Source organism: Panthera uncia (assembly GCF_023721935.1).
Source record: "Panthera uncia isolate 11264 chromosome C1 unlocalized genomic scaffold, Puncia_PCG_1.0 HiC_scaffold_3, whole genome shotgun sequence".
Lineage (NCBI taxonomy): Eukaryota > Metazoa > Chordata > Mammalia > Carnivora > Felidae > Panthera > Panthera uncia.
The window spans coordinates 94,089,309-94,109,594 of NW_026057584.1; the positions used below are offsets into that span (position 1 = coordinate 94,089,309).

The following is a 20,286-nucleotide window of genomic DNA, read 5'->3' on the forward strand; positions in this document are numbered from 1 at the left end:
CAGTCGAGGGGAGAGGGTGCTGAGTGGCTAAATGGGCAGCCAGCAGTCTGCTTTCCCAATGGCAGACAATAGATGGCGGCAAAAACACACTCTTCAAGTCCTCGCGCAAACTGTAGCTCAGAGCTGCTGGGACAAAGGGGCCTTGCTGCAGCTCCCTGGCAATGGTTCCTGGGTCCAAAAATGAAACAGCATCTCAGAGAAATGCCTCACTGCATCTCCCCCTCTCGGGACCTTTTACACTGCTGGAGGGCTGTAAGCTATCGACGGCAGGGTCCAAGTCTGGGCTTGGTGAGATTTGAGATCTCCCTACCACACCAAGGAGCCAATGCTGAGATCACTCCAGCCTCCAAGGGCATATCAATCGCCACAGGATAACTGGGCCCCAGGGTATCGTTCCTTCTGCCATCACTGAGGAACACCCACACAGCCAGGCCCCCCCCACCGAGAGGGAAGGATATTGGTGAACTGGATATATCGCATGCCTGATTCTCCTTTCCTGGGGCCCTCTCCCCAAAAATTCTATCTTTTGCAGCTGCTAAAATCAACTGTCACTTAGAATGGTTCTGTCTGGGGAGACTGGAGTCCAAGCTGCCAGGTTCCCTGGGCACCACTGAGAGATGCAGAAAGTATGTGCTGGGCACTCAATTCCAGGACTGAACACTGAGCTGGCACCTGCTGGGCATACAGGAGAATCACGTAGCCCCCACAGGAGTTTTTCTGGGACAAGAAACAAAATTCCAGGTTTTGTGGCTAGACTCCCTATCCTATGACTGTATGGTTTTTTGCACGAAACAGGGTAGTTAACTTTTTTTGGTTTTTTTTTTTTTGCTTGTTTTGTCCTTTTGTTTCTTGTAAACCTTCACATGACCAAATATACCATCAGGGACATCCACTGGGTAAACTGAGGAGAGAGGTTCTGAGTGGCCAGCAGAGCTCCCACTATTGGCTGGGGGCATTTCCCCTTGGGCAGATCCACTGGAGACATGGGGGTGAGGAACACTGCATTAGCAGGAGTCTGGAAGATAGAGGATTTAAGGGGCATTTCCACCACCATCTGGAGGCCCTTTTTCTCGATGTTCTTTATTCTTACTAAGTAGTTGAAAGGAGTGAGATTATCAAAGAGAACTTAAGTGTACAGGGTGTGGCCTGAGCATGTGGCTCAGGGGTGGGAATGGGGGGCGGATGCCTGACAGCAGCAGGAGAAATGGAAGGCAAGAGTGGGAAGGACTAGTCCCAAGAGATCACAGCTTTGTTAAATATGAAGAATCCAGGGTTACCATCCTTCAGGCTTTTGAGCTCTGTGATCTGCTCCCTATCAGATTTTGGGAAAGATCTCCCCAGGGAAAAGATGACCTCTCTCAGGTGGTGGTTGGGTACAGGAAAGCACAGGGTTTCCAGATCCTTTTGACTCTGAGAAGAAAGGTGCCAGAAGATGCAGACAGGGGTCTCTGTGGGTTTAGCCAGAGACCTAAGCCTACAGTGAGTCCTGACCTCTGAAAATCAGGGCCTGCCATAAAGTGCTGATACCTTCATCAACTCTAAATTGCAAAGAACTTTGGAGGAAACGCAGGAAGCACAATAATTGTCTATTTAAATAGAAAATCCTGGGAAAAAAATGTAATTAGCTCCTTCAGACCAACCAATCTGAACCCATTAATTAAAAGGATTTGAAGCTGTTGTTTAATGGACTTGAATGTGACCTAGGTTTAATGATATCTGAATAACAATTTGCACCATCTTTGCTGCCCTGCTGGCATCAAAATATCTCAGGACACATAAAGTAAACATTTTGGGCTAACTCTCCAAAGCCTCACAATTTTAGAATGAAGCTTAAGCAAATACCATACAATTTCTTGGCAATGAGTTTTCTTGTCACACTAATTAGGATTGCAGGAAATGCAAGACTTGGAAACACCAAAATAACAGTTCTTTGTCACTTCTGTCAATAAGCAATTTTTTCTTGCTTCCCGTGTACTCATTACCTGTGACGTTATAATGGAGCAGATGTATTAAGGTCAAATAACACACCTGAGGTTTGAATCACAAAAGCATAGGCAGAGAGAGTTCATCACCACCAAAGAACATCCCGTAAACTTCTGAATGCCATGGCCTTGCCACACTGGTGCCTTTACCACACTAAATTTCCTTTCCCCTAGTCCCCAGCTTCCATTGTGCTCCCTACAGATATCTTTAGCATGGGGGTGACAGACACACCATTAAGAATGCATTCAAGCACAGAGGCTTAACTTTTCAGGAGGAAACTGGGCATATTTTATTTATACTTCATCTGGCCTGCAGAAGCCCAGAATCTAATGAGGATATTCCAGATGACAGAACATCTTCACGGCTGCAACTCTGTCCCATCCGTAAGCATTTTTTTTTTTTAACGTTTTTTAATGTTTACTTTTTTACATTTGAGATAGAGACAGAGAGACAGAGAGATCAAGCAGGGGAGGGGAAGAGAGAGAGAAGGAGACAGAATCTGAAGCAGGCTCCAGGCTCTGAGCTGTCAGCACAGAGCCCGACACGGGGCTCAACTCACGAGCCGTGAGATCATGACCTGAGTTGAAGTTGGACGCTCAATCGATTGAGCCGCCCAGGCGCCCTCAATAAGCAGTTCTAAATCCAGGGATTAAATGCTCTGAAATTAAGTTTTTGAAGTACTATTAAAAGAGAATGGATGGAGCACCACAGATTTTATTCACAGCATAGGATTGGGACATTCCTACATGTTGACAAACGGTTCAGTAAAACCACTCAGTCTTACTACTCTGTGTGAAAGTAGAAGCAATTGTTTTAAACCCTTAACTGGAGTAGTTAACATGGACTCCTTTCAACACGGATAAAGGTGGCTCATAGGAAGACTCTACATGGGTTTAGCCAGTTTCCAGTCACTCTTGATGGGGAACAGCAGGATAATCCAAAATAGAAGACACACTCTCAACATAAGCTTTTCTGACTAGTTTGAACTAGCTAAATTGGCGGAGTGGCTCGGGAGGGAGTTTGAGCAATGAATCAATCTCAGCTTATCCAATAAACTGAATATTGGCCCAGTGATCGGGATAATGCGGTAACTAACTGTACGGGGTCTAACTGCAGACCAAAGTTCAAATCCTGACCAGCTCACTTCCTAGTTCTGTAACTGAGGGAAAGCGTTACCTGCCACTTCCTATGGATTATCGGAGGTCCATTTATAACATTCTCTCCAGCTATGGGACTGGAGTCAAGGTCACACAAGCTCTCTACACTGTTTATTCATATGTAAAATGGTGAAAATAACAGTTATTTCACGGGGCAGGTGTGAGGCTTAAATGAGGTATTTCATGCACATGATGTATTTCGAGGTTTGGAACTGAAGTAAACGTTCACTGAACAGTAGTCCAAATTCAAAACCAGATTCAACTTCATGCAGCTGCATGTACGTGACCTTGTATTGTTTAGCTGGGGTTTAGGTGTGCCCGAGTTGTGGTTGTGGGTTTTACACGATATTCAGCACCTGCATGCGTATTTACGAATTCTCACTGTTTCATAAAGTAGCTGGACTTTTTAGAAAAAAAGGGAGATACGGCCATTAGAAGAGGAAGCAGACATGGTTTACAGTGACTGCCTCATGGAAAGGCCTGTCCCATGAGCATGTATGACTGCTAAGCCTTACTTGTTTATTCTTCACATAATGATTGGAAATCCCCGGATTTTTGGTAATAGGTATACATTTTATATCTTTAAAAAGAATCCATACAATGGCTGATTGTGGAGGAAATGTATTCTCCTGAGAGGTTATGCCTTCAAGTGGCCTGAAGGGTCTTTTTCTGGACATGTGTCTTCCCTTTTGTACTTGATGATGAAGAAACAGAACATGGCCAAAATCTCTTCCATACAGGTTTGGTTACACCCTCTCATGGGCTGCCCAAGCCCCTAACCTAAACTACAAGAAGATTCTCTTGTGAAGAGGTAGAAAGGCAAAGGAGACAAGACAATGATACGTGTCAAGTATGTTTAAGTGCCCAAAGTTTGTCAGAGTCAGCTGCTATGTCAGAGGCTATTTCCTGGAGACCAGCTCACTGGGTAGACACCCAGATTATCCTTTTTTTCTAAGTAGCCTTTCAGAAATAAAACAAAACACAAGCAAACACAAACCACAATATCAAAACCAAAAGTTCATACACTTCAGTCATTTGGAAACCCCAGTTCATAATCCAATGTGCTACAATTCACTATACATGCACTGATTTGGAGATGGAGATGGTGGGGGGGGGGTAAGCAAATATTTGGGTAAATTGACAACTGTGGATGTTGGCCATCTCCCGCCATGACAGCATGAAATGTTTACCATTAGAAGGTGTAAGGCAGCACAACAGGCCTATTCACGTCACATTAAGGATGGGCTCTCATAGTACTGAGCACAGAGGACTTTCACGATAAGAGATAATTCATGGAGAAGGCACAGGTGAGGGTGAGAGAAAATGGCTGTCACTGCCATAATAAATCCCCACGGTCATGTGTACCATGATGACACAGATGCGCTGTGTTAAAATGTGGCTGATAATCAGTTCCTGTCCTCCAGGAGCAGGCTCATCCTCTCATATGAGTGGCTTCACAAGTCACGGTACAACATTTTACACAACTAAATGGTTGAGCCTGCTTATAATATCCCAGAAGTTCTACGTCGGTATTACTATTTTTTATTATTACTACCTCTACCTGTGCACTTTTTGCATTGCTATAGTCCCCAGTTTCCGTGCTGGTCTCCTCTACCATGCCTGTACACTCATCTTGGGCAAAACTCCTTAGTCATCCCTGTAGCAAGAATGCCTGGAATGAGGCCTGGGATGTATTCAGTAGGGAAAATGAGCAAAAGAATAAATACTAATAGATGAGATCTTTCCAGCAGTCATGTGTCTTCATGAGGATGAAGAGATGTTGAATGTTTTCGTGTGCATTTGAGTGTGCGGATGCACTTTTGTCCTTGAAGTCAGAGCAAGTACGCTACAACTGTGCAATTGTACATACATACGTGGGAGGGAAAGAGGGAGAGAGGATTACATGTGTATACAAAATGTTTTCCCCATCTGGCTGGAATAGGAATAACCTTAGATATTGGCCATAAGATGAAGCCTCCTTGACTGTCTGAGGGTGAATATTTCAGCATCTGAGACGGAACGTGGACTGCTCTGTCGGTAAGTAAGCCCTTGGGCTCTCCCCCACAGGCGACACCTGTGTGATGTGTAGGCAATACCACAGAGAGGCAGGCGTGCAGTGTCAGAAGGATAGCGTCGCTTGCTGTGGAAGTCTTGGAGATTTAGGTGCGTGATTCATGAGCAAAGCAAGAACTCAGTTTTTCGGGCATGGTCCCAAGCTCCCAGATGGCTAATGGATTTCATCTTGACTCTTTCCTTCATTCTTTATATAATTATCTGAAAGCCTTCTACAAGCTAGGCACTGTTCTAGACATTGAAGATGTACCTGTAAACAGAACAAGCAAAGCCCCTCTGCCATCATGGAACTGCATGAGAGTCTGATTCCAGGGGTGGTAGCCCTGGATTCTTGAGAGACTGAGCAACTATATCCAAGCTCATGGGAAAAGTCATGGTTGCTGGGGGCGGGGGAGGTGGGTGCCAGAGCTGGGGATGGGATGGAAAAGGGACAGCATATACTGCATATCCTCCAATCCTGCCCAGGCTTCTAAGTGAGTTCCACAGCTAAGCTGATGAGTTGATAGGGTAGGGAAATAGGTCATGACCCACCCAAGTGCTGGAGGGTGAATGGCCAGAGGTCTGGGTACCAAGGGTAACACCACAGACAGCAGTGGCTTTCCCTGCTTGTTTGCCACAGCCAGAATTTGCTCTCGGCTTTTACTGTAGAAAAATATGTTCTCTTGCGGCTCACTCCAAATGTGCCTCCAATCTAATACAGGATAGGAATGCTCCATACTATCAGGAGCTTCCCATGCTAAGACTGGGGAGGAGGTGGACACGAAGAGGCTAAAATTAGGAAGAAGAAAGAAATCACATCAAAAGCGATGAGGACTTAACCCCAAAATAAAAACATGCCACCCTGTGCTGGCTTCAACTGCACTCCTGGAGTCTGCTGGACTGAAAGCCTTGTCTATGGTCCACCGATAAATAATTAATGCATCCAAATTTATATGCCTGTTAGAAGAGTCTTTTAGATTCCCTGGCTCTTTTAGCCCCTTTTTAGTGTCACACCAAATTCCTCCATCTTCATAGGCTCCCCGCAGCCGGACTCTGCTGATGACACATGGGCCCCTGTGGCATGCCAGGGCGAGATACTGCTGAGCAAAGGGTTTCCTGGGCCTGGGTGCAGGGCTTCAAAGACGTCTCATAAAGAAAAATAATAAGTGAGGAGCTGATTAAACATCAGTCAGTTCAGCCCGTCTCCAAACCTGAAGCAGCACCAGACTCGCTTTCCTCTCCAGTGAGCCCGAGGAGCGTGTGAATCCCATTCGTTCTACCGACATTTACTTCTCTGTGTCTCCAGTTCTCCACTTTCAACGTGGATTGGAATAAATCGCTTTTAAATTGCTCAGAGACACAGAGGAAGGAGTTAGAGGCAGAAAGGGTTATAAATGCAAAGCCTGACTGGTCTTTAGTGTCATTATTTCAAAGCCCAAGATCCATTCATTTTAGTGCCTGCTGCTGTGTTCTGGGTATAAGGGGAGTCTCGGCGACACAGCGCCTCATTTCCATCATATTTGCCAACTGTTTTAGCCATAATTCCACTCGGAGGGCTTTAATATATTCTAGTCAGACGAACAGGCAATACAAAATGGGATCAGTGACATCCTGTGAAGGCACCCGTTTTTCAAGGATAAATATATGCCCCTCATACTCAAAATTCGGTCTGCAGTCCTTGGCTGTTAGGCAGTCTCTGACATCACGGCCCGGATATTCCAAGCCTCTTCTCTTTTCCTCCCTGGGATATCAGCGGCCTCTGCTTTGGCCTATTCCCCATTCTCTGACAGGGTAAATGGATGGTAGGTAAGTCAGGGTTCTTTTAAAACTTCCAAGGCTGAGTAAGACATTCACGAGGCTGGGTTAATAGGAGTGCGCGAGACAGTAATGACACGCTGTTGAGAGCCAGCGTTGCCAAATGTAATTTTAAAGAGGCTCGAGCTTTTTCCACCAGCTGATGTGGGGAGAAGTAAAATGAGGCAAATGGCAAAAATAGCATTGCCACTAAAGGGCCCGGACATCCTCACGATTCTAAAATGTCATCCTGAGACAGAAAAAGAACAGAAAGCCAAGAGTGCAAAGTGGGGAACACACTTCACTCCGGGGTTGCCACACACGAGCATCAGACTACAGATGACCTTGTAAGGAAATGAAATCTTAATAAATACAAACCAGATCTTTGGCCAAGGAGATAAATAATTCATCCATCTATTTTATTCATGGCACCACACGAATGACTTAGAGATAGAAAGGATCAAATGCAGTTACATATGGAGAAACTGAGGCAGGAGGGAGATGCTTATTCTGTTGGGAAGGGAGTGTCCAATAAATGTTCTCCAGTTTGGGTGTTTATTCAGGAGGATGGTGCCTTGAGGGCCTAACAGACCTTTAATTTGCAATTAAAAAAAAAAAAAAAATCATGCGTAAGGGTCACCCCGCCCAGGCAAAGTCAGTGACTGTGAGCAAGCCAAATGCTCTAGCCTACTTTCTGCTGTTTAAAATGAAGTTAACAGTACCTTCCCCATCTACGGCTTTGTTTGTGAGAATCAAACAAGGCAGCATATGTGAACATGCTCTCCCAAATCCAAGTATCATAAAATGATAAAAAGTCGCTATTAAGCCACAGAGCCTCTCACCCACTCAGCCTCCCTGCTACCTTAAAAATGAAAACACAGCCAGTCAGGGCCCAGAACTGAGAAAATCACTGTTGGTAATAAGCTGTCCTATGCTTCAAGGCAGGGCTCACACTGGCTTTCTTACTCTTACATCCCTTGCACTAGGTCTGGCCCTTTAAGGCCAAACTCTGGTTTATTTGCAAGTCCTTAACATCATTTGGTACTTTCATGGCAGAATTATAGGCACCGGTTCAAAACAACACATTCAGCATGTCACTAAAATAGACCTCGCTCAGTGGCTCCCCCGTCTGCTGCATCATGGGGTCTGAAGCTGCCTACACCCTGGGGTCTATGCTTGGGACAACCAGCCCCTCAGCTCCTTACCAAAAGTCACCTTCCACTATTTCCCAGCAATAGAGCAGCTGGGTTGCTTTGTGGCTCTCTCCTGAATGTGTCATCTCTGTCTCCACCACTTGACTCTCCTTCTTGTGTGTCCTGGGTATCACCTGCCCCCCACCCGCCAATTGTTCATCTCCACATCTTTCACAGTGTCTTCCCTGCTCCCAGAGCCTGAAGGGACTCTTCCCTCATCTGAACTTCTTCAGGGTCCAGTACAAATCTGTGAATGAAGAGGTGCAAGAAAAGCCACTTGGTGGCCCGACTCCTTGAGCGATGTTGATTAAAGAGGTAGGGGAGCTGAGCACCCCAGGCTTGCTGTGAAAGCTGCTTCTTTATCACAAGGTCTGACCCTCAAGACAGGACCTTACCTTTTCTGTTTGCCACTGTATCCCCAGCCCCTCGCTTGATGCCTGGCACGGAGTAGGTCCTGGGTAAGCAGGCTTTCAACTGTAGCAACCTCTTTCCACAATTCACGAACTTTTAAGCTATAGCTGATCTAGAAAACCACTGCCCAGAAATGACTTCATAAGTTACTACAGCATTGAAAAGACAGCATGAGAGATTCTGATCCTGTTTTCAACACCAACAGAAACAACCAGTAAACATCGCTGATGGACGTTTTAAAAATTCCTATAAACCTACCTTGGTTTCTCGGAGAAGAAATTGTAGGTCCCGCCCACTTAGGATGCCATGGTTTTTCACATAACTGGGAATATTCTTCGTGCTGGAGCCATAAACGGTCGCATGCACTTCCATGTACGTGTGAATAATGTCCAAGTAGATTTTCTTATTCTAAAGAGGGGACACAAGGGGAAGGCATTTTTTTCTTTTCATCCTTTTAACAACCTGTCTCATAGCTGGAGGCCACAGAGATGGAGTTCTTAATATGGAAATTGTAGGAATTTGGCAATCTGACCCCCAATATTTCTTTTAAAAGTGATATGCCTGGATTTTGAGGGCAAACATAGTCATATTGCTGCTGTACAATTCTGTAAGGAAGAACAGAAAATATAGCAGTATATTACTGAATACCAATGATAGCTCAAGGCCAACTGTTTTTTTTATCTTTTTAAAGTTTATTTATTTTGAGAGGGGGAAAGAGAGAGAGAGAGAGAGAAAGAGAGAGGGAGGGAGGGAGGGAGCACGAGTGGGGATGCGCAGAGAGAGGGAGAGAGAATCTTAGCAGGCTCCATGCTGTCAGTGCCTGATGCAGGATTCGAACCCGCAAACTGTGAGATCATGACCTGAGCTGAAACCAAGAATTGGAGGCTTAGCCAACTGAGCCACCCAGGTGCGTCTCAAGGCCAAGAGTTTTAAAGTATTATCCTCACTTTGTAAATTATCAGGGACCCAACACTTTGCGTTTGGCTCCTCTGCCTTACGGAGGAGGATGTTTGGGGAAGGAAAGCCCAGAGAAGGCAGTCAGTTGGGCTAAAATATTTAGCTGGAGATGCTAAGCTGTCCCTGAGGAATGCAAACATCCCCAGCTCTTGCCAGCATTTCTAGTTATGATTAACGCATGTTGTCAGAACTGGATCCCACCTACTTCGGACCAGGGGGAAGATGAGAGTTTCCCACAATATACATTGATTGGCTCGGTAGCTGGAGAGATCATGAGAATAGCCAGGTAGACAAAAATGTAAAAAAGACTAAATATAAACTTTGATGAACCCTGAAACATTCAAAAGTAGTTTTATTTTTATTAGAAGCAAAACAAAACCTCTTTTCTGTACTGAATTTCGAGGCACATTTTCTAAATCAAAACCACCTGTGAGGCAGAAGTGACTTTCCCTTCCTCTTCACATTTCCGTGTGACTAAGAAGCACAGGCTGGATTTGGTAGGTTGCTTTTTTTTTTTTTTTTTTTTTTTTAATTTGAAAAATTCAAGTTCTGTAATGTTTTCCAGTTGTATAAAAGTGGGACAAGTTTTTTTTTTCCCCCATTCTAAGCCCGTTTTCACACACTCCAGGAAAATGTATTAATAGCCAGTTTTATGAGTAAAGACTTCAAGGGATGTAGGCATGTGGCATCAGCAGCCACAGAGCTTGGAGACAGGCAAGGGGCTCTCATGGGGGGAGGGCAGCAGCACTTTTCTGCCTCCCCACAAAGTTCTGAGCTGGATTCAGGGTCTGCCCTCTGCCAGGCACTGCCCTGGTAGAGAAGATCACAAAGGGCGCTCAATTTTGTGAGACACATGTCTCAAACCCATTATCAAAAGTCTTCGTGGCTGGAAAAACAAATCTAGTTCCCATTCTCCATTTTATGCACCAAGATGATTTTGTTCAGAATCAACCAAGTCCATGCCTGCCCCCTAATGTACAAAGAAAATGAACACGTGGACTGAAAGTTTAATTTTCATGCCATGTTTAGTATGGCTGGAAGATACTAAATTTATCACTTCAGAGATGTACACCCTTGAATTAATGCAGAGGTGACTAGAAACAGTTTTATAAACTATGGCTTCCTATTTGTAGGCTGAAACAAATTTAAGATCACCTCGCTGATATAAATTACTTTGAGGGGTTCTATCATACAGTTCTTGTGCCACATGTACCTGGTAACTCCTGTCCCCACAAAACCCCTTCTCAGGGATCCCAACCTCATCCACAGCCCCTGGTAGGTGGGGACGAAATCTGGTGACCGTGCCCCCTGACACTGCTGACCAGCCCAGGGTGGGGTGTGCCTGACCCAAGGGGGACCCATCTCTAGGCTAGGCAGGAGCCTGGGGCAGTGTGGCCAGGCTCAGAAGGAGAAGCTGAGCCAATAGGAGCCTCTCTCAGGAGCTCAGAGTCTTGTACACAGAGAGATCACTGCCAGATGGCTGCGGGCTGTAGAGCCAAAAGGTCACTCAGTGCTGGAGTCTGGGTAATTATGATCCAGATACAAGTTCTGAGGAAGCCAGCCGCCAGTTTTGGGGGGTGGAAGTAGAAAGAGAACCAGATGAGAGCTGAAAGGAGGAAAGGGGAAGACTGAGCCAGACAGTTGGTAATAATAGGGACCTAGACATCACCCCTCTAAGCATGACACAGAGAGAGAGCAAGAGAGGGATAGGAGGAGGAAAGGAGATGATGAGATAGAGTGAGAAAAGAAAACAGACCCAGAACAGAGAAAACCCGGTCCCACTCCATCCACAGCTGTTCCCTATCCTAAATTTCCCAGATCTTTCTGGATTCTTCCAGTAATAATAACAGCAGCTGCCCAAACGTTTCCCCACCCCACAGTTTGCTTGAGCTACTTTGGGTGGATTCTTATCATCCAAAAGGAGGCTGGTCAGGACATCTTGCTGGGCTTTTGTTCAGGGATTGGGCAGGCCAGGCCTCTCTCCTTTAAGCAAAAAGAGACATTTCCTTGTGAAAAGCCAGCTGCTAACTAGTGAAGATAGACCAAAGGCCCATGAACTAGGTCTGGCCAGCGGGTGACAAAGAAGAGTGAATGGCCCCCTTGGTTCCTGTCCTGGAGAATCCTCACTGCAGATAGACACACGCAAGACTGGGATTCCTGGACCGAATGCCTGGGGAGTGAACAATATATAGGATACAACACATGTATCACCATCAATCCCAGAAGAGGTTGGGCCTCCTTGAAACACAACAAGGGGGCAAGCTCAGAAGCATGTGCAGGGGCTAATAATAAAGTCTGTGAATTTATTAACATTAAGGCCGGGTCAAATCAGAAAGGAGAAATTACCTTCAGAGAGGATTTAAGTGATTTCAGGAATGAGAACAAAATCAAACAGGTTATCAGAGGAAAACAAATGTTTCCAACAGAACTCTAAGCTTTGAAGCTGACCTGACAGCTAGGTGATTCACCTCAGGCCTCTTGTTGCCGCCTGTCAAGAGCTGCGCAGAAATGTGCTGAGAGTGAATCACGCCATGGGCTCCAGGTAAAGGTGCAGGGGAGCTGCTCACACCAAGCAGCCTCCCTGCCCAAAGGTAATGCTTGCTCACTGGATGCCAAAGGGGCCCGAAGAGCCAACGCCAGCTTAGGACTGTTGCCGGAATTTCAGGTTCAAATATCCAACTGCCTCCTAACCCTGGCGGTATGGATGTACTGCAGGCATTTCCAACTCAACAGGGCCAAAAGGCAAGCCGTCCCCCAAGGTTCCCTGACCAGCATCCCCCTGTGTGCTCTTGATCTCAGGATGGCCATTAATGTGCACCAGATTCATTAGGTACCTGCACTAGAATCACCACTGTCACTCGACACGTCAAATTCGTCTCCTCCTCTCAAGGCCTTGATCCTTGCTCACCTGGATTGTGCCAGGATTCATACGACTGGTATCCTCACACGTCTCCCTGGGGGCTCAAAAAGGCGATGCACCTTGTCCAAGATTTTTACAAGGGAGCAGCAGCTCTGGGACGGAGCCCCAAACAACGTGTATGGCTCAACATCCCTTATTAACCACGTAAAGCGATACTCTGCATACGGACACTGTTCGCACATATGGATGTTTGTAGTGTAGTATGCATGGGGATGACAGACTCCAACTTCCGAATACAGATTACTGAGGAGGTAGGGAGGTGGACAGAGCTTCAGTGATATTTGTAATTTATAACTTCTCTGTTAAGAATCACAAAATATTGGAGCGCTTGGGTGGGTCGGTGGGTTAAGCGTCTGACTCTTGATCTGGGCTCAGGTTATGATCTCACAGATTGAGCCCAGCATCAAGCCTGGCACTGACAGCTCAGAGCCTGCTTGGGATTCCCTCTCTCCCTCTCTCTCTTCCTCTCCCCCACTTGTGTATGCTCTCTAATAAACATTTTTTAAAAAATCGCAAAATATTAACATCTGTAAATCTGGGGGTGGGTATGTGATATATTAGATAATTAAAATAGAAAAAATTTAAATACATGCAATCAAGAAAACACAGAAACCAGTCTGTACGACTTCAAAGTCTGCACCATTTCCATGTCACTGGAAGACTCAGTTCTTGCCAGGAAGAGGTTCAAGGGATCTTCTTCTCTCTTTGATGTACATCACTAACTTTTGTGTTTAAGACATAGGGTGCTGACGTTTCTTAAATTAAGCATGGCCCTACCTGCCTTTCCCAACACACGGGAAGGGCAAAAATCCAGAGGGAGATGTGTAGGGGTGCAGATGTTTTCCAGCATGTCCCTCCCTTCCCTTATTTTGGATATCCAAGCCCAGGAAGAAGGTACTACCATGGAACTGACTGTCCTGTTGATCCAAGAACTAGATTCGGATCACTCCCTAGAAAGCTTTCCATCTCTGACCTAAAAGACCAAGGTCAAAGAAAATTATTTACTCCCCAAACCCTATCACTTACAAATTACTGAGATGCAGTCACAAGCATCCTGTACTGAATATCACACTGCGGTGGGCCGCCGCCCCTCTCGGGGGGCTGAGAGAAACGTGTCCAGAAATGTCTCCAGTCCCAGCCGAGCAACTTGAAGCCCGAGAACTCTGTCAGCCGCTAGTTCAATTTAAATTCCCATTAAAAACAACCAATCAAACCTATTAAAAGTCAAATCTACTTAAAATCATTTGGAAGAAGGGGGAAGGGGAGATGCAAAGGACACGGAGTGAACACACTGGAGCAAAGGAATAGTGTTTTCAGTGTGTCTGTGGCTGGAGGCAGGTGCATTTTCAAAACTGGTCATAAGATATTCAGAGCTTGAAAAGAGAGCTTTAGGAAAGCAGTTCAATCTAAAGCAATACACGTGCCATTCTGCAGCAGGGGGAGAGGCAGACAGTACAAGTGTAGAATCAAGAGCGCTTTCCTTTTCTAGCCAGTTAATTAGGGGTACAGGAATGTGCTTTGGCAAATGTCAGTACTCTGAACTTTTGGTTGCAGTGATATCATATACTCTTCTCCCCAGCAACACCCCTGCTCTCCAATGCAGGCATATCCATCCTTTCTCCTGGCCTCTAACTCCCCTCATCCACATGGTAACCTTGCGACCTGTCATTATAAAAGAAAATAATTATACAATGGGACGCCTGGGTGACTTAGTTAGTTGAACGTCTGACTCTTGATTTCGGCTCAGGTCATGATCACAAGGTCATGGGGCTTCACGCTTAGCCTACTTGAGATTCTCTCTATCCCTCTACCATCTCCCCTGCTGGTACGTGTGTGCTCTCTCAAAAAAAATGAATAAACTAAAAATTAAAAAACTATTATACAGCTCTGCCCAGAGTTCGTTGGTCCAAGGAAAGCACCTGGTGAGTGCCTAGCTAGTGGCGTCCTCCCAGGAAGAGATGATGAGTATGGAAGAGCCAGGCCCTCTGCATTGGGCTGCAAAGCCACATTGCTAGAGCCAGCACATGGAGGTCAAGGTCCAGACAGAGAAAAATTAAGTCCTCACTCAGAGAAGGTCAAATGTGAGAGAGTGAGTGTTCTGGCAGGGTCTTGAACCTCAGTTCCAGTCATGTTTCAGATGCATCCCTGCCGTTCTCTGGGTACCCAGAGTCAGGCAATCCCTGCTGCGGCCAAAGCCAGGAAAGCTGGGCTTCTACCATTTTAGCAGTAAGAGTCCCGACCAGTACACTGAGACTGGATTTTTATTTTGACCGTTATGAATTTTTAATCATTTTAAATGCAGTAGCCTCCATTTCCTCCCCTATAAATACAGAAAATGGTTTATTCCTTGGTTTTATGAATATATAATGATCAAACATATACTTTAAGAAATGCAAGTCCAGGGGCGCCTGGGTGGCTCAGTCGGTTGAGCATCCAACTTCGGCTCAGGTCATGATCTCACAGTTTTGTGGGTTCGAGCCCCATGTTGGGCTCTGTGCTGACAGCTCGGAGCCTGGAGCCTGCTTCTGATTCTGTGTCTCCCTCTCTTTCTGCCCCTCCCCTGCTTGTGCTCTGATTCGCTCTCTCAAAAATAAACATTAAAAAAAAAATTGTAAAAAAAATGTGTAAGAAACCCCAGTCCATAGAGTATTCCTTGCCCCAAACTACCCCAGAAACCCTGTACTAACTACTATGGTGACGAAACTCCTTGAAAGCTTGGGGTTGGACTGGTTCATTTTACTGAACCAAGATCTTTTGAGTCTTTCTCTACATGGGCCTCCTGCATTCACAGCATCCATCTGCTCCCCCTTGAATAATGACAGCCTCTGAGGTGAGCTCCTTGTCTAAACAGTGGTGCACACTTATGAGCCTTCTCAGATTCCCCTCACTGCCTACTCTACTTTCTCACTCAGTCGGTGCTCACGCTACCGACACTGCCCTGTGCATTCAGACAGGACAGAAGATACACTGTGAGATGCGGTGGGGGATCGTGGGGCCTGCTATGCTGAAGAGCATCCAGAAGGACAGGGCCACTAGTTTCCTGGGAGGTGAGCCAGGGACAATGAGAATACAGAAGGGGGCAGGGCAAATAAAACTCCCCTCTTTCTCTCTTCTGCAGACTTATACCAAAGTAGAGTTCTTCCCTGCAAACCTTCCAGGAGCGCAGAGCGCCCAGGGACCATGCTTCAATGTCTGTTCAGCAGGAGCCAACATCGCTATCCGCTCCATCTTGTCCCCATGAGCTTCTCCTGGCCTCGCTTCCCTCCTCCTCCACTCCTACAGCCTCTGGCCTTGCACCTCCTTCCCCAGTAAGGAATAATACTTGCATCTGCTTCAGGCCTTTTTTCTAGAGGCCCTGGGCTAAGACCTTAAGCCCCAACCCTTCAATGTACTGTCCTCAGGGCTAGTTTCCAAAAATGAAGATTTAGTTCCCCTATATGAAGTCTTCAAAGGCTCTTCATGGCAGTGAAAGATCAGCTTCTCAGCTATGCACACAGGCCCTTCACAATGTGGGCTTCTCCAAGCTTTCTAGCTTCATCTCCTGTTATTTCCTCTTTTCCTTTGTGTCAGGTCTACCTACGTTTGGCTCAGTCTTTGCTCCCAAACCTCTTCTGCTCTCCTGCATACATATCACCTGCCACTGTCTCGGCCTGAAACCCCCTTTCTTCTGGACTCCTTTTCTCTCCTGGACTCCTCCCCATTCATCCTCTGCAAGATGGCAATCCCTGGGCTCACCCAGGTGAAGTTAGCTGCTACCTCCTCTGTGTCTTTAGTACTGTTAAATTAATGAAACAAGGAGGCCTTAGACTGAGGTGGCTCGAATGCCACGGTGGCCTACATAAGCTGAGCTGGCAAATGCCTCAAGGTTATGAAATAAAAATGCCGGAGACAACCAATCACAAACAGCCAACAAGACTGTAAGCCATAGCCAATGAGATAATTTCCTTTCTCTGCTTCGCACCTCCTCTACGTAAATCTTTCCCCAGCTACTGTCAGGGAAGTGTTCCTAACTGCATCAGGTTTGGACCTGCCTGACTTTGATTTTTCTTCCAATAAACTCTTAACCTTTTTAATGTGCCTCAGTTTATCTTTTTAACAGTCACTTCCTGCTTGGCCTCTTTGGGCTGCTTTATCATTGTCTTCCCACCCAACAGGACTGTGAACTTCTCAAGGGCAGACACTGAAGACTCAGTGTGCAGGGGCCTGGCACAGAGCAGGAGCTCAGGAAGCAAGTACTGGCTGTATGAGAACACAGAGAGGACACACCGAGCACAATATTATTAATGGATCTCAGACTTAACTCTGCCACTCGGTCCTGCCCACCTTCCCACCCTGCCTCAGAAGCCAGATTCTTCTTTCTGCAACAAAACCTTTTCCCAGCAAATGAGCTTAAGGTCCATGACTTTACCTAAGGGTGTATTTTAATGAAAATAAAATGAGAGGTACAAACCACACAAGCTGTATTTCAGAGTCGAGCTGTCTTCCTTATAACCTAGCTCTCTCAGGAGTTTTGAGGTAGAAAGACAGGAGGGAGGAAGAGACGAAGACATTAAATAAAATAAAATAAAATAAAATAAAATAAAATAAAATAAAATAAAATACAATAAAATAAAAATAAAATAAAATAAAATAAAAAACAGAACCCTACCTCATCAGCCTGTCCTGAAGTCTAAAATTCAACAAGGATGAACAATTCTTTTATTCCAAAATTAGAAGTTCTAAAATGCAAACCTGTGAATTTCAGCAGTGAAGTAGAAACAATTTACATTATAGAATAATTAGATGTTACAGTCCTTGGCTCATTTATTGCAAGTAACCACCCAAGGTTAAGGTGTGTATTGGGTGTGTGTGTTGGGGAGGGGTGATCCTTGCTAAGTCTCAGTCAGGCCTCCTAGAAGTCTGGAAGTCTCTGGGAAGCTAAGATTCTACAAACCTACTACCCTTGACCCCTTCTCTCTAAATCCTTACCTTTCCAGGAGAAAGGATGATGTTTAATAATTATAGTGGGAATAATAAGGGGAACCTTGCACTCTTGTCTCCAGCCTGGACTGTGGCCCACCTACGAGCCCATGGGCAAAACAAAAAGAAGGGAATTTTCTTCCTTTCACTGTGCCAGGCTCCACACTTATTCTTGACTGGACCTCATGTGGCATAAATTACAACTCATCCAGGGCAATGGGCGAGTAGTTGCATGTAAGCTGCACTCTGTAAGTATGATACCAGTGGTTCTAGAATCTACCTACCTCAGAGTTTTGGGTGGAGGATAAAGAATGGATGTGGAATGAGGGAAAGGGAAGACTATATTCACCAGTCCTTGACTTACTCTCTACTGTCTGGTTAGGTGAACATTTTGGTGTTTGGCCTAAAGAGATGCTGAAATTTCAGAGATTTCTCAGAAGAAATTTAGACTTCTGTGGCTGAATGGGTAATGTGCAAAGAGCCATCAGCCCTGTTTTTGCTGATGGAACGAGGAATATGGGATAATATCATTTTCCAATTATATTAGACACCTTTTATATGTGCTGAGCTAGAATTGGGAATACAATGTACATGAAAGCCGTTTAATATATACCTTTATTTAAAAATATATGGTGCTCACACTACCCCCACACCATAAAAAGGGACAAGCTAGAAATGAGTCCCAAGATGGCTAAAGCCTTCGCCTCCCAGCCCAACTGGAACCCAAGCCCGCCCCACCCCCAGACCTTTCTGTCTGAACCCATTGATTTGCTGGCACACTTCCCCATTTTCCCAGCACTTTCAGGTTTCAGGGATCTCTGTCTCAGCACGAGAGCTTTCTGCAATTTAACAAATGCCTCTTAAAGGGCTCTGGGGACCTGCCAGCCAGTTTGTGAAAACAATCAACTCTCCTTTCTACTATGGGAAGGGCAGGAGGTCTTCAAATTGTAAAGCTGGCTTCCCTCACATCCCCTCCCCCCCATGCAAATGCAGTCACTAAGGGATAATGATGCCCCTTACTCTGCTCTGATTGCTAAGGCCAAGAGCAACAAAGCCCACCAGCTATGCTACTGTGCTCAGAAAACAGGCTGATGGGTTGAAAACAGACCCTGCCACCCCTCCAGGTGTCAAAATGGAGGGAAAAGAAAACCAAGAGGCGGCCTTGGCAAAACTGAACTTGCATTTTTTTTTTTTTTTTTTTTATAGAGCGTGCATGGGGTCAGTGAATTGTAGACTGAACGGAGGTGACCCAGGAGTCTCATCCACTGCTGACAGAGTGGAGGAGATGCGGTCCTGGTGGGTTTAGACCAGAGCCCAACAACCAGATGTGGTCTAAAAGCAGAGGACAAGTGGCCACTTGGTGGGACTGTCCTGTGTGTCTTCAGGGAAGGATTCAAAGAATCACGTTCACACCGGTAGGCGGTGTAACAGGTGTGAACCTGGGCCTTCTCCTGCCAATTAAGTTGAGGTCCCAAAGGCCAGCAACCAAACAACAGGTACCAAGTACTCAAAGTACCACCACCCTGAAGGGGAGGAGGGAGGTCATCCCTGGGAAGCTGTTGGCTGGCTTCCCTTCTCTACCTAAGCAGGTAAGCAAGGTTCTAAAGGACCACTCAGAGAGGCTCACATGCATCCCTGGGCACTTCTGGGGTACACAGATTAGTGCCAGACCCAAGCTTTGAAATGCCTCATGGTTGGAGCCTGGAGCTGGGAGGATGCCCTCCAGGAGGAGTCAGCAATGGCCAGAGCTCCCAAGGTTTCTCAAAGGAATGGATAATGGTTTCCCTTCGTGCAGGTGTGGACCACACAGAGTGGTGCCCAGCTGGATCCTACGGGGAAGGGCTCTGTTCGAGGAGGAGGCACTGGGAGGATGGGCTGCTGGAAACAGCCTTGGGAGGGTGCCATAAGTCCATCTCAGGCTTCTCAGGCAAAGCAGCACTTAGAAGCAGAAGGAAAGGAGCTTAACTTGAGATGATGTTCAAAGTTTCCACTACTAAATCAGAGTAGGTATTTTAATTACTGCACTTTGACGGCTCTTAGAACTAAAAGTAACAGAGTTTTTTTTTTTTAATTATTAATTGCGAGTTTTATAGGACTTGCCCAAAACTGCATCCAAGGGGCAAAAAAGACTTGTACAATTCAAGAGAGAAAAAAAGTTGTTTCATGTTTGAATTCGACAGAATCCCACTCTTTCAACTTAATGTTTACATATACGAGATGATCTTAGGTAGAGCACAGATAAAAATTCTTAATTTTAATAGTTGTAAGCCTATTAAATATGGCTTAGAAAAACACACCCATGGCGTTTCATGTTTATTAACTCTTTAGGAAAAAGCTAAAATAACTATTTTCAAAATGAGTCCATTAAAAATACTAAGTAATTAATAGTCCAGGTGGGGTATGCATGTAACAAGTCTGGATTTGGTGTGGATGACTTTAGTTTGGAACCTAATGCTTAAAAGAAGTGTGTGATAGAGAGCCTCACTTCACTAAGAGGTGAGGAAAGGCCACATTCTGTCATCCTTCCAACCACACTGGTGGCAAGAACATGGCAGGGGACTCAGGTCACTCCCTTTATCAGACAGCAGGACAGAGAAGGGCAAGAGGCACCAGGCAAAATCTGAGCAATAAGGGTGCAGAGAGAGAGAAGAGGTGGGTGGATGGATGGGTCAGAGAGTTTAAAGGAAAAGGTGGTAAACTCCCCTCCCTTAATGTCATCTCACTTTGCAAAAAAATCCAGGGATGGAAAGCTTCCTCATAAACCACACTTTTGCCCCGTGGGAGCTGCCAACTGCATATTCCTCGGCAAACACCGTGCCTGAGGTTCACTCCCCGGGTCTGACCTGGAACGACCTTCTCC

At 45.7% G+C, this 20,286-nt stretch overlaps 1 protein-coding gene across 4 annotated transcripts in view; it reads right to left on the reverse strand.

Moving 5' to 3' along the window:
- The window catches only part of MGAT5 (alpha-1,6-mannosylglycoprotein 6-beta-N-acetylglucosaminyltransferase), a 340,181-nt gene that overhangs the window by 38,742 nt on the left and 281,153 nt on the right, over window positions 1-20,286 (reverse strand). For all 4 annotated transcript variants that reach the window (XM_049616196.1, XM_049616194.1, XM_049616195.1 and 1 more), the window contains one exon: window positions 8,849-8,998. In XM_049616196.1, the coding sequence (XP_049472153.1) occupies window positions 8,849-8,998 (150 nt within the window). The remainder of the gene's footprint in view (window positions 1-8,848; window positions 8,999-20,286) is intronic.